The sequence below is a fragment of the Thermobia domestica genome, chromosome 10, assembly GCF_964235325.1.
Source record: "Thermobia domestica chromosome 10, izTheDome1.hap1.1, whole genome shotgun sequence".
Taxonomy (NCBI): Eukaryota; Metazoa; Arthropoda; class Insecta; order Zygentoma; family Lepismatidae; genus Thermobia; species Thermobia domestica.
This window is the reverse complement of record NC_137463.1, coordinates 18,338,608-18,353,463: the sequence shown is the minus strand read 5'-3', so window position 1 is coordinate 18,353,463 and position 14,856 is coordinate 18,338,608. Positions and strand designations below refer to the sequence as shown.

The 14,856-nt window shown below is 34.2% G+C and overlaps 1 protein-coding gene across 10 annotated transcripts in view; it reads right to left on the bottom strand.

Moving 5' to 3' along the window:
- hiw (MYC binding protein highwire) overlaps positions 1 to 14,856 on the bottom strand; it is a 638,413-nt gene that overhangs the window by 601,177 nt on the left and 22,380 nt on the right. For all 10 annotated transcript variants that reach the window (XM_081727817.1, XM_081727821.1, XM_081727823.1 and 7 more), the window contains exons 6-11: positions 14,525 to 14,660; positions 13,304 to 13,488; positions 9,335 to 9,502; positions 6,723 to 6,941; positions 2,748 to 2,952; positions 933 to 1,100 (exon numbers count right to left, since the gene is read on the bottom strand). In XM_081727817.1, the coding sequence (XP_081583943.1) occupies positions 933 to 1,100; positions 2,748 to 2,952; positions 6,723 to 6,941; positions 9,335 to 9,502; positions 13,304 to 13,488; positions 14,525 to 14,660 (1,081 nt within the window). The remainder of the gene's footprint in view (positions 1 to 932; positions 1,101 to 2,747; positions 2,953 to 6,722; positions 6,942 to 9,334; positions 9,503 to 13,303; positions 13,489 to 14,524; positions 14,661 to 14,856) is intronic.

Here is a 14,856-nt window from a genome sequence, read left to right as displayed (position 1 = left end):
TTCTTTAATTTTACGTTACAATAGACTCTTTGTTAATGTTTGAACCTCATCCGTGGGAACTAGAGCGAGCGATAATATACTTTCATAGACATTACTTATGTGTCACGATCATGCTTCAGCCAATGAGAATATATGTGCAGATGAAATGAATAAAAATTTGCATGAAACGAGGGTTTCGAGATTACTTTTTATGCTTGGGTTCTAGACCCGTAGGCGGTGCTTCGTCACGTCATTGCAGAAGACGGCCGATAAATAGAAGGACCCGCAATCTAGGTTCAGTTCAATTATTTTATATGTTTTTTTCTTTCTTTAAATTGTACAACATAAGTATGTATGTAGATTGCGACTATTAAAGATATAAATATAGTGACTTAAACCATATGTGTAATCAATTCAGGATTTTTCCTCGGTGCTCCTTATGTGCACATTCCGCCTATACTATGTTTCATATTATGTTCAGTGAAATCAAATTACTGAAGTTATTGCTTACAATATAACTCTTAATATTGTGATTTATTACGATTGTTTGTGGTGAGATTGGAACAAAACTTCGTTTTGTTAAAATTACCTCACAATTTGCATTGTAACAGCGTTTGTGTGCGCATAGCTTTATATGTATTCAGATTGTTATTGGCGAAGCTGTCAACGGACAGATGCTGGATCGATTTTAAATTCAATTCCGGAACTTGTTTATTACGTTAATTTCTTTTGCCATTCGCAGTAATCATAATACACTCACTTTCCTGAATAAAATTCCTGGTTGCTGTTCATGTGATTCGGATCCCATATTAAGCTGTAATCCATGTCAAATATCCAGGGAGCAGAAAAGGAATGTTAAAGCTCAAGAATCAATCATCAAAAAACCGAGTAAAAAATACTCTAGACTTGCACAGAATAAGCTACAGAGCATGAAGATTCTAATAACTACATACCAGATGCATGATCACAGTGAGCTGTATCCTTTCCGAACATAAACAATTCTCCTTCTTTTGTTACGAGAGCTGTGGTTCCATTATTGCACGCTGCATGCACAATATGCTGGCCATCTACTTTAATCATTTTCTTAGGTTTCACGGGCTTTGGTTGACGACGTGCTTTATCTGAAAATATGAAATAAATAATGATGCTCTAGGTATCGAAACCACACAGTATGAAATAATTGTTACGGTCACTTTATTCAGTCAAATTTGTGACACATCAAAAGATGTTAGGATTTATATATTAATTTTAGCAAGGTATTTCAGACAAGGTGTTATTTAGGTAATTATCGAACCAAGTATTAGTTTTTAAAGAGACAATTGAAGAGAGTAACTATGTTTATGTTTACGTTAATAATAGTTACTCAGTTGCAATGGAAGTTAGGTTGTATTAATGAATTGAGCCTAGCAGAGTGTCTACTATTTCACACAAATAAAATTTCCTTACTTTTCCAGGTAAAAACAGAAAATTTTCCAGACCATATTTTAGTGAAGTTAAGTAACCACTATTATCTAAACATTTGTAGTTTTATAATATCTGTTTTCTTAGTTGGAACAGCTGTTATAAAAATATGAACAACGCTAAAAATAAGTATCTATTTATTCCTGGCAATAACAATATTGCTAAATACAAGTATTTTTGAATACAATGCCATCTATCTCTCCTTATAACCTATCCCTCTCCGCGCCTTGTTTCAATACAACTAATATAGATATTTTATGCACTGAAAATGGAATATGGAATAAATGTAATAGGAGTTTTAAGTCTAACTAATGTAGGTAAGCATTATATTATAAACTAGCAGCGTTCACCCCGCTTCGCTGCGGTCACCCCGGAACGCAATAAACTTTGTTACTTAGATAATTTTTACTTTTTCGCTTTCAAATTGCAGTAAATGTTAACATTATAGCGCCTGTCATTTATGTTAACCCGCCGAGTGACACGGTCATGCGGGTTGCATATAAATACGTTTATTTTTATACCTATGATGAACTAACAAAGGATTTGTACGTTATGGACACTTGAATGGTCAATTATCTCAAGACACTGGTAATTAAAAATTAAAGTGATATGATAAAAACCATCTAGGGTCCAAATCCTAATAACCCCCCAAAAATGAAAGAAATTGGTTCAGCCGTATTAGCGTGATGAGCTAACAAAGGATTTGTGCGTTCTCTTTTATATAATAGATTAGAGTTAACCATACAGAGTTATGCTCTCATTTATCGCTACATTAAAATCAACAAGATCAGAACAAGTGTTAATTTAGAACATTATTGGAGGTCACCGGTTGCAATAGGTACGTGAGGATCATTTTTAACTTGGAGATCAGAAAACACGAGCTTCAGGTTGCCAACTCCTTTCAGAAGTCCTTCATTGTATGATGACTTCTGCTGTAACGAAAAGTTGTTTTCCAAACATTGTGCAGATAAAATGTAAAAGCAATGGACTAAAACTAACTTTACCAAAAAATTCCAGAATATACAGAAAATTCCCTGGCTTTTCCCTGATTTTTCCAGAAATTATAAAATTCCTTGACTTTTCCTGGTTTTCCACGTTCTCCAGACTAGTAGACACCCTGCCTAGATGGTTGAAATAGTGATTATAGCTGTTATAGACGTACACGTGGTTGATATGGAATTATGAAGAAGAATACGTTTATTAAATTAATGGGATAGGTCTTGTTTGAGTAGTTAACTGTCTACATAAGAATAAGTATTAAACATTTAAAAGAGAACTCCTCACTGATAATAAATACAATATCTTACTTTGGTCTCCATCTTCTCCTCTTCTAGCAGTTCCCACGAAGAAAACGCTTCCGTCTTCCGCTACAAGCACTGCATGCAATCCCTCGTGACCAACAGCAAAATGGACGACTTTGGGAGATTTGGTTACAGGAAGTTCAGACCACTTTCCAGTTCTCAGACCACCCTGTTTGATACCAAGGCTAGATGCTTTTCCACAATACAATATCTGAAACAAAAAAAAACGAAACGATATCCTTAAATTTTACGTCTCACGATTATGCCGGCTAGGCTAACGGAGACGATGATGATGATGAAGATGAATGAAATGGTGGAATGAAGAAAGTGGGAGGAAACGAGAGAACCCCGAATACAATGTCTGTCCATCACAAAGTTCACGTGGCGCGAGCTGGGATCGAACCAAGGACCCTACGCACCAGAGGTGAACGCTCTACCACTGAGCCACCGCGGCCCAATATCTGAAACAAATAAGCATCAATATTATCATCGAGCTTAAAGATGAGCAACGTTTATCTAACAAACTTCCTAACAGAACTTGAGCAGTCTCTTAATCAAAAATCTATAATATTAAAATGAAAGTGACTATATTTGTGACTTCATACCTCTTGAACCACCCGACCGACCTCGATAACATAGATGAGGTTCGGGCCTGGGATAGTTTTTATTATTTGACTTTGCGATACAACGTAGGGGAGGGGGAGATACATGAAAATAAATAAAACTTAATAGCTCTTGAACCTCAAAATTTGCCACATACATGAGGTTCAGGCCCGCGATGGTTTTTATCATTTCATTTTGACGGTGTACCTTACCGGAGGGATATATATATATACATATATATAGGGTGTAACATAAATGCATGGCCAAAAGTGGCGAGGTGATTCCGGACATCCAAATAAGTAAAAATGTTCCTATAAACGTGGGTCTGATGCCGCTTCGTTTCCATGATACAGGGTGTTTAAATATCGAGTCCCTCCTATGGCTCACTATGGGAAAGTGAATGGAAATGTTCAATATTACAGGAATAATACAATCAAGTGGAATTATACCTATGTTAATATAGTTACAGTAACATAGAGAATGGAACTAATCAACACTTGAGGGCATTGGGTTGTCAGTGTTGCCAACCTGGTACAAAGTGTTATGTTTTCAAATAGTACTAGACGTCCATACGTTAGCATATGATTGCTGATATCAAAAGGTTCCTATTGGAGGGACTCGATATTTGAACACCCTATATCTCGGCAACGAAGCAGCATCGGACCCATGTTTATAAGAGCATTTTTACTTATTTGGATGTCCGTTGGCCATGCATTTATAAATGAAAGTGACTACGTTTGTGACCTACTAACTCTTGAACCACACGACCGATCTCGATCAAATTTTCAACATAGATGAGATCTGGGCTTGGGATAGTTTTTATCATTTCACTTTGACGGTGCAACTTAGGGGAGGGAAATATTTCAAAATGATCGAAAATGACCGATATTAGTGTGCAATCCATAGTTTTCGGGGTCGCTGATGAACAGTGATACTTCCGAACTCGTTTAAATTAAAATTCAGGCCCGCAACTTGGGGGAAGGGGAGGGGGAAGATACATAAAAATGACCGATATCAGAGAGTAATAGTAAAAGATGGTAATGGTAATAATAAAAAGTGACTCACTAACGGAACATCTTACTAATTTTTCTTATTTTAACTCAGAGAAGCGGGTAATTGACGCTCGTTATTTATAACAGGAAATTTCACAGGAGATAATTACGGGTGTTATTTTGGCAGAACAATATTGCAGCGTTTCTTCGAATTTACGAACGATTTATAAACTAAACTCCCACGAAGGACTAGAGCCGTCAGGTTGCGCACGTTCAACTAGGTGATGCACGATCCGTACAACAGTTTAGCAGACTGTTTTAATTCTTCGGCTTATGATAACTACCGCAATGGTAAAGGATTTTGAACGTATTTGTACTGCCAACAACACATCACTTTTTCTCAAATGAAACTTCTGTTGTAATGTCTTTCTTTCTCTTTGCCTTCAACAATCTAACCTCGCTTAAAACAAGATCCAGATCAAATTTATTTCTTATTTTTACCAATATACGTCCTTCTACATAAAAAAGCAGATTTAATTACCTTTACCACTGATTGCCTGAGTTACTCTGAAATATACTTTCATAAAATGAAAAGAACATTTTTGCTAGAACTTTGATTTTTTAAAAAAATAATCATAGGAGTCTAATTTGTGAACAAGATTGAATCAAACTCTGCTGCCTGTAATTAAATAAATTAAAAATTTGGTGTCCCATCCGTGTTTTATTTTAACTGGTGTTTTCAAAGACAATTGAGTGTCTTTAACATCAAAGTTGTCTAATTTAGGGTATTGTAGAATCATTGTGATATAGTATTTTTTATCTTTTTCTTTTCCTTCTCTGATTTTTCTTTCATCATATAACAAAATTATACCATAAGCTATTATTGTATGATAATTCTTGTCACCACAAGAAAACATCCAAATGTATTGTTGTCAAATTACAATACATAAAATAGTTTGTAAAAAAAAGTTTTAATTATTACAATGTTATAATTTTATTTTTCAACATGTAACAACCAAATATTAACCCTATAATACCCAGAGTGTGATATCATAGAATCAAAAAAATATGCTTTCAAGTACTTCTGGGAGGACAAAATGACAAGAAGTTCAGCAATAATCCAGTAGGTGGTGTTGAGCGTACTGTTACAGATGTGTCACAGTGGGCATTAGCAGCAAAACACCATTGTATTCAATATAAAGAAGTAAAATCCCAATGTTACATATATGTAACGCGGGGTATTATAGGGTTAATTCAAATTTATAATATAAACAGTTTTCTTAATGATACTTGTTATTTCTTCCTATTCTTCACATTTTCATTGTAATAAAATATTCCAAATTTCACTTAATCTTTTTCTTTATTAAAGATGATATCACGTAATTTTATTTCTATTCCTTTCCTTAATAACCTCCTATATTTATGAACTGATCTGAAAATAACTGAAGCTTTTCAGACATTTTTTTTCTTTTTTTTTTTTTTTTTAGTGTGTCTTGTGCCAATCATGAAGTTCTGACTGTTTTAATCTTGTAAGCTGTTTACATTTCACCTTAACTATACATCCTGTTTGTCCAAAGTATCTTAGATCACATTCACGCGAGGTTTAATTGTTTTATTGGCATTTCTTTTATTGTACTTTTTTTCTGGTAGAAAAAAATGTTTAAAATTACCATTTTTTTCTGTGGATATACACTGTGTTTCAAAAAGAATGACCTGATCTTGGACGGTAATAATTACGGAACATGAGACGTGCCGGCAAAGAAATGAGTGTTGTTTAAATGGGCGTGGCCTAGTTTCAGAAAATCGCCGTTAGATGTCAGTCAATGCGTCTTCTCACTTTGCAATCAGTCAGAAGATGGCGTTCGCTCAACAGAAGGTGTTTTGTGTGCTGCAGTTTGCAAAGACTGAGTCAGTGATTTCGGTACAGCGGGCTTTTCGTCGGCGTTTTGGCATTGATCCGCCTGCACCCAAAAACATTCGTCGTTGGTATCGCCAATATGAAGAGACAGGATGCTTGTGCAAAGGTAAGAGTCTAAGTCGGCCTCGCACTTCCGATGAAATGGTGGAAACAACTCGGCAAACGTTTGAGCGGAGTCCGGGAAAGCCTACTCGCCGCGCAAGCATTTGTAATAGCATAGCTAAAACTTAAATATTCTGTATTTTGCAATTTATCCAATTTTTGTAGTATATTTTTATCAATATATATGGACTTTTAAAATCAGGTCATTCGTTTTGAAACATCTTGTATATTGCTATATGTACTTTGGCTTTGTATGAGGTGAATACACTACCAAACGCTATACAAAACGTTAACAAATTTTACTATTTTTATACTTTCAATAACACACAAGTAACAAGGATAATTACTGTACAATTAAAAGCTCACCTTTCCGGACAATGTTCTAATCAAACCAAAATCTTTTCCTGCTGCGATCATTGCAGTTTCTTCCTCAAATCCAGTGCGTATCGTGTGAATAGAACTTTCTTCGTCAAATGTTGCAGTCCCAAATACATCCAGGCATTTGCGTGCAAGTTTCAACGGTAATTCACTCAAGGATACCACAGGCTTATTGGCTGGATTCAGAGTTCTCACCACAAAACCATCCTACATTAATTAAAAAATAAGTAACATTAATAAATTAAAAATATGCTTGATTTTTACCGAAGAATAGCTCTTTAAATAAAATTATTAAGTGTTACAAATACAGTACACTACAATATATTTACAAGCTTAAAACTATACCATATGTTTACCGTTATCTATCTGTTCTTCAAACAAAGCGATCTATAGGATAATGACTAAATTTTATACTTTAATGTAATTTTAAGAGCTAAATATATCATGGACTAATTGATTGCTTTACATTATTACCCAGTAGTTACAGGGTGTCTACTAAAATTTCAACATGAAATTTCGTTCCGTTTCTTTACCAGACCATAAAATTTCGTAACATTCTCAAGAGCAAATTTGGGTGCGAATTAGGCCGAATTTTCACGCATGCGATAGAAGCGTGCTTTGCTTGCAATTTGGTAGGTCTAAAGCCGACCATAGACATTTTTGGTGATGAATTTTGACGTTTTATAGAGCAAAATTTTCCAGTCTGTACTTATATTTATACAGATAAAAAAAATTGTGACCCAAAAGCTAACTTTTGTGACTTTTTCTTGATTTTCATGACCGTTTTCTGATTTCGTGACCTTTTAGTGGCCTTCGTGACTTTCGTGACCGACATACACCTTGAGTTAGGTTATAAACGACGCAATCTACTGTTACGGATTCTGAACCACACCAGGACAAAAATTCGGAACACTTGGCGGAAACCCAGACATTCATACAGGTTCTACTATACTATATCGCACCTAAAAGAGCTGAATTATAGAATGATGCCGCAGGTGTCGGTTCTGTACATGTAGCTTGGATATATTATATAACGTAAATAAAATCTTATACGGCTTGGAAGTAAGTTATGTGAACTACGTTGACAAATATTTGCTTCTGGATGCTATAGAATACATATTGAATAAATTAATTAAAGTGCCTATCCGGTTGCAATGATGTGAACAGACTTTGGGGAAGATTGCTGAAATTCAACTCAAATGTAGAAAAAACTATGTAGATTCTATATTCCAAAAGGAAATTATCCTAAAATGGATGGAACATAGTCATAAAGCACAAAACATTGACATTAATATCAATGGAAAATCGATGAAAAACAAATAATTTCTCCGCTTATCTTAAAAACCGAAAGAGGGAGATGGCTGAAAATCAGCTCAAATATAGAACAGGCTAGATTCTACATTCAAAAAAGAAATTGTTATAAAATGGATGGAATACAGTAAAAAGTTAAACATGAACACTGAAGTCAATGGAAAACCAATGAAAAAACTGAAGTTGTCCACATATCTCCATAATAAGGAGATGGGTAATTGAAAGCTTATTGGAAACACATAACGGAAGAGATGAAAATGAAGTATAGCACGTAAGGTAAATATGGATAGAACATTGACTAAAATCAAGTTGTTTGAGTAAAATCAATGATAATGATAAAGTATAAGCATCTTCTTCGAATTACCAAGGTTGCCTCACGCGGGGGTTACGTGCTTGAAATATCTCACATCTGGTTTTCTAATCTCCAGACTCATTTAGCATGCAACGTGACTTTTGACCTGATCACGTGACAGTCTGGTCCTTATGGCAAACCGTATAGGCCCTTTGTCACCACTTTAGTATCTAATTTCTTACCTTCAAAATAACGAATTATTATTAAATCATTATTTTGAACGTGGTGCTAACGTTAAGAAAATTAATTCATTTAAACCAATAATTTGTTACTGTATCTGCGTTTATAAATGCTTCATTCAAACAACGTGAAACAGACATGTCTTTCTAGTTGTTCCCTAATTTTGACTAGAAAATGTTGGAATATAACGTTTTTAAGATGAATATTACTTTCTTAAGAAGAAAACGGACGTGTGCATTCTATCTGGATAGTTGATGTATTTTCAATATAAATATCGGTTCGGCAACGTGATTTAAGTACTAAATGAAATCTTCAAGTTTTAAATCCCACGGTTAAGCCGATGAGGCTAAAGGAGACGGTGATGATGAGAAACGAATGAAATGGTGGAATGAAGAAAGTGGGAGGAAACGGGAGTACTACTAGAAAACCCACGCACACAGTGTTTGTCTACCACAAAGCTCACTTGGCGCCACCTGGGATTGAACCAATGACTCTATGCACCAGGGCTGAACGTTCTACCACTGAGCCACCGCGACATCAAATTTAAGTACTAAATATATGGGTCTTCTATTACATAACTGATACTACTGAACACTCTTGCGCAACCGAAAACCGTAATTGTACCAATACTAACTCTTTCATGGCTATACTAACATAATTCTGAAGTTTTCAGTTTTTATTACCTATTCAATTTAAATGAAAATACATGCAACAAAGCACATACTTTATAATAAAAACACATTCAAAAAAAACTAACCTCTTTGGCTGATGTAATCAGTCCCAGATTCTCTCCGTCAGTGAACATCACACAAGAACCCCAGTCTCTCCCTTCTAAAGCCACAACATCAGAAACACGAAGAGTTTCTCTGTCGATGACTAGTAACTCACAGCCTCGTTTGCTAAATGATTTGAAGTATAAAGAATTCTGCGAAAACAAAATTGAAACAATGGAAACCATAAATGAATAATAACTTCTTACTTAACACGCAGGAAAGTTTAGGAACTATACAAAAGTTAGTAAATATTGACTTAGTAGAACGCTAAAGAGATAATCTTGGCCATATCATCTTATAAACTATTTCCTTCATCACTATTAGTTGAAATAAAGCAGGTACTACAGAAAGTACAAGGTGTGATCAAAATGTACGGTGAATATAGTTGCACAGTACCATCTATCGATGTTGTATCCATTTTAACTAGTAAGCCCAGAACCCTAAACCTTTAGTACAGTCAGTGTCGAGTTTCAACGACTTGTGACATGTTAGTTGCCTTCCAGAGATAAAAGGGTGAGGACGTGTTAAGAATGTCTGTCGCGCGTCAACATTAAGTTTTGTTCTAAGCTGCTTAAAAAAGCTCGCGAAATGTCAAAATCAGTGTATTGCGATGAAGCAGAGGCATTGAAGATTGTTTACAAGTGGTATGAGCGATTCAAAAGCGGCAAGGAATCGGTTGAAAACGGTCGAGACGTCCTTCGACGTCAAAAACATTAAAACGTGCAAAAAGTGGCACGAATGATTTGGTCAAACAAGCGAATGACTATTCGAGAGCTTTCCGAAGAACTAAACATCTTGTATGGGTCCGTAAATGCATTTTCACTGCCGATTAAATAAGCAAATGGCTTCCTTCTTCACCACGAAAACGTGCCGTCCCACATCTTGCTTTTGATCTGCGAATTTTTGGCCCAAAAAAGATATTTTGACTGTCGTCCAAATTCGCTGTGCTCTCCAGATATAGCACCATGCGACTTCTGGCTCTTCCCCAAAATTAAAACTGTGCCTAAAGGAAAACGTTTGATACCTTTCCTGACATTGAGAGAGCCACGACAGAGCAGCTGAACGCCCTTCTAAAAGAAGCCTTACAGAAATGCTTCCAATCATGGATTCAACGTTGGAATAAGTGCATTATTAGCCAAGGACAGTACTTTGAAGGAGATTAAATCAAATTTCTTGTAAGCTTATTACTTTGTTTCTAATAAAATGATTTTGATCACACCTCGTACAAACATAAAATAAACAGCATACTTATTCACAAAGGTTAGAACCAGTTAGAAATATCACTGCACACTAGACATTCAAATTGAAATTAAATCCTTTGAAGTTTTACGTCCCACGTTTATGCCGGCTAGGCTAAAGGAGATGCTGTTGATAAGAAATGAAGGAAATGGTGGAATTAAGAAAGTGGGAGAACCCTGAGAAAACCTACGCACACGTTGTTTGACCACCACCAAGTTCATCTGGCGCGAGCTGGGATCGAACCAAGGACCCCATGCACCAGAGGTGAATGCTCTACCACTGAGCCACCGCGGCCCTACTAGACATTCAACAAAGATGAATAAGTTTAAAATATGAAATACAGAGATACATGAAATAGTGATAATGTAGAATGTAAAAGACTACTAAATTATACATAAGTTATAAAAAGCTAAAACTTTACATTGAAATCTATGAACAAAGAAATTTTCAGTACTAAAAATGTCCGTACTTTCTTATTATCCACAGGGAAACTTAGAATATATTGGTCAAATGATTAATGTTAAGAAACTAGCAACTCTTCTATGGTAAACAACAGTCTCAGTCTTTCATTAATTACAATATGGCGCCTGGGGTCGAACCAAGTACTGCTTGCACCAGAAGTGAACATTCCATCACTTAAGTTTCCATGCACTCTTTCAATAATAATAACATAAGAAAAATTTCCCTCGCTAACAGGGGAAACTTACGGTTTAATAGTATATTAATTTTAAGTTGTAAGTCGTCACTCAAGTATATTTCTTTTTATTTACATTATACTAGTCAGGTAAATTAGTAAGTGAAGCAATTCAATGTATGTAGCGCCTAAACATTTCAAAATTCCATTAATTTATCTACTTACTAATTTATGTAAATAGATGAGCTTCATAACTAAACTATTTATTTATTTAAAGAAAAAAGAAAATTTAATATATTGGGTGTATTATAAAATTATAAAATAACAATATACAAAATATTAATGGAATAAAAGAATAAGAAAAAGTTAACTGTTACAGAAATTGACAAATCAAATTCCTACTTGTATTTTATGTGCTATGTGTTTTCTTGAGAACTTCTATACTATATGGCGTAACATTATTCGTCAGGAAATCATTATGTAAGGTCTTAACTACATGATCAAATTCAGATTTCTTTCAGGTTTGATATAAACAATGCATTAATGATTTTGTCATTAAACTATTTTTCAGTTATTTTGGAATTCTTCATATAGAACAAATAATAATAATAATAATAATAATAATAATAATAATAATAATAATAATAATAATAATAATAATAATAATAATAATAATAATAATAATAATAATATTATTATTATTTTATGCACTTAATCAAGCTTCGTTAAGAAAAGGGAACAGGTACGCTCATAGATAATCAAACAACTGACGTGCTCTATTCTACAGACATATTCTTCTAAAAACATTTACGAAATGCAACAGCCTTTTCTTTCTTCATTACAGTATGACGTTAAGCTAATTTCTGTTTATTGTTATCCATTTTACGAGGTTAGATTTTTTTACTTATTACATTTAGAAATAAACTAATTTCCTGGAACGAAGGGACTTAATATTTTGGTTAATCAGCAATATTTTACTTAAAACAGAGACGCAACTGCATGCCGTATGGTGTTACAAGAGTGAGTTTTCACTTTGGCTTTACTCACAAACACAAAAAACTGCAGAAAGTAGGCAAGTCAGTCGTCAATTGAGGAGTTTGATGCAATAAGGTCGTAAGTCTGAAACATGCAGTTGGAAAAAAACGATATTGAAAATTTTAGTTGTTTTTTTTTTTTTTTTTTTCTTACATAAAACAATGTAATATGCAGCATTATATTCCGATATTGAATTGAAATGTTGTCAAGAGGCTAAACAAGCATGGCAAAAGCCACAAATGCGTTTGATGCAAAAAGGGCGTAAACTCGCTTACGCCCTTATTACATCAAACTCCTCAATTATCCTGTGGAACGATATTTGATCAGGAGTAATAAAACTTTCCTTAAATCAATGCGAGTTTTTCTATACGTAGTGAAGAGCCTATATAGATCTTTGACTGTCATAGCAATTGATGTGAGACATTAAATAAATACCAAACTTTCTAGTAAAGATACTGTCCTGTCATTTCTCTGAAGGAATTCGTTAAACCTGACAGTACCATAACCCACAAGACTCAAGAAATAAGATGTCCCTTGTTTCTTAAGAAAGTGATAATAAATGTACACAAATGACAATATAAGAACTAGTATAATGACAAAGTGAGGGGAAACAAGAGTGGGTCAAGATGCCTATCCTCATCGTATTGGCCCATAATTGTTATTAAATAACTCTGAAGAAACTACAAAAATTAGCTCCAAAAATAATCTACTAGAAGACATGATGGAAAAGGTTAGTATTTTAGGAAAACTAAGTCTCTAAGGAACTGCCTATTTAATGAAATATGTAATTACTTGGTGCGAGTCCGCACAGGTTTCTCTTTCAATTCCAATTTTACATCGTTTTTCCCTTTCCTTCAAACACTAGATCAACTCCGTACATGTTTCAAATATACTTGCTTATACAAAGAAAATAGGATGGCATGTAGAAGGATACTTCTAAAATTAACACTTTAAAAAACTTAATGTTTGAAGTTCATTTCATATCTTAAAAATTCAAAGTACGAGACAATAATTATCTAGAATCCAGGTACGCTCTTATACTTACATTTGCATAACCTAACCATCCTCTCTCGTCTGTGTGGAAATCAGTTTTATGTAAATAGATATGTCCTTTTATTGTCCCTCCATACCCTGATCCTATTTTATACAATCCCTTCGAACTATACAAATATAAAAACTGTCCATCGCTAGCCAATGCTTTGGCTGTCCATGCTGTCCCATGAGTATCAACTGCAAAGAAATAATAATTATTATTATTACAATTATTCTTAGCTCAATATAAAACAATAAGCTTAGGTATTAATTAAGCGTAACACTAGTTCTTATTGAACCAAATATACACTTCACATGAACAATAGGAAACAACACTAACTGTTTGAAAAAAACTCAGACATCATTTTTTCACGGACGGGAATTTTTGCAACTTGCACCTCTCGTTTGATTTTCCTACTTCAACTGTCACACAGCTTATACCTTGCTGAAAAGTCTATTAACTGAACTCCTCAATAAAGTAACATTTTAAAGTAATGCTATTATAGCTATATGATAAAGACAATAGCACACTCCACATATTCTTTAAAAAATGGACAATACAAGACTGGCAACATTGCTAAACAACACACCTGCAGTTACTTACTGATACGTGTTACATATATATCGATAGAAGTTATAATCCAACAATCACATATCATCTTGGCTAACCAAACTTTTCTCGAAAAGAAAATAAGCCGAAACTGAAACGCAAAAATTAACCAATTTTGCCCTCTTCTTGCTCTTAAAGATTTCCTTGTTACCTAAGGTTTTTAAATAATAGTAATGCACATTGAAAAACATTTTATTTTGCGTCAGCTAAACATAATTTAAACCTTCATATATATGTAACTATCACACGGGTTTCTAATGTTAAAATTAGAACGATAAAATAATGTAGGATTGTATTACTATTATTATATAACGTTAGGTTCTGTTTCTAATATAGCAAGTACAGTTTTTACAAAAAGGTAAATCGAATATTTGAAGATATAAGACTCATATAGCTAAAATCAGTTGAGTTAGGGGGGAAAATACCGTCATTTGGCCCTCTGAAGAAATTAATTAGATCCAATTTTAACGTAATATGACCGTAACAATGACCAAAAGCCACTTCTGTTGTTCAATATGCAGAGGATGGTTCTTACCCTAAAGCTTCTATCACATGTAATTTGATAGGAGGGAGTATACATGCACAACAAAACGATCATTTCAATGGAAATTATAATTCACATACCTGCACTCATTTTTACATGAAATGAATCTATACGAGAATTCTTTGGCACGCCATGAGTCATCCAATCAGGTCGAATAATTTTCCCCAATAACACACCATGCACACTTCTCTGTAGTGCTGTTAAAACAGCAGGCATCTACAACGAAAACAGTGCAGAACAAATAAAAGTCAATTTCATTCCTAAATAGTTATTTCCTAATAAACTTTAATAATACATTTATTACTGTAATCTTACTTTAATTTTTCAGTAACTCATGATACTTTATCAGTAAATATATTTTAACCATATCTCCTTGATGAAGCTCATGAGATTGGAAAAAATACACCATCCG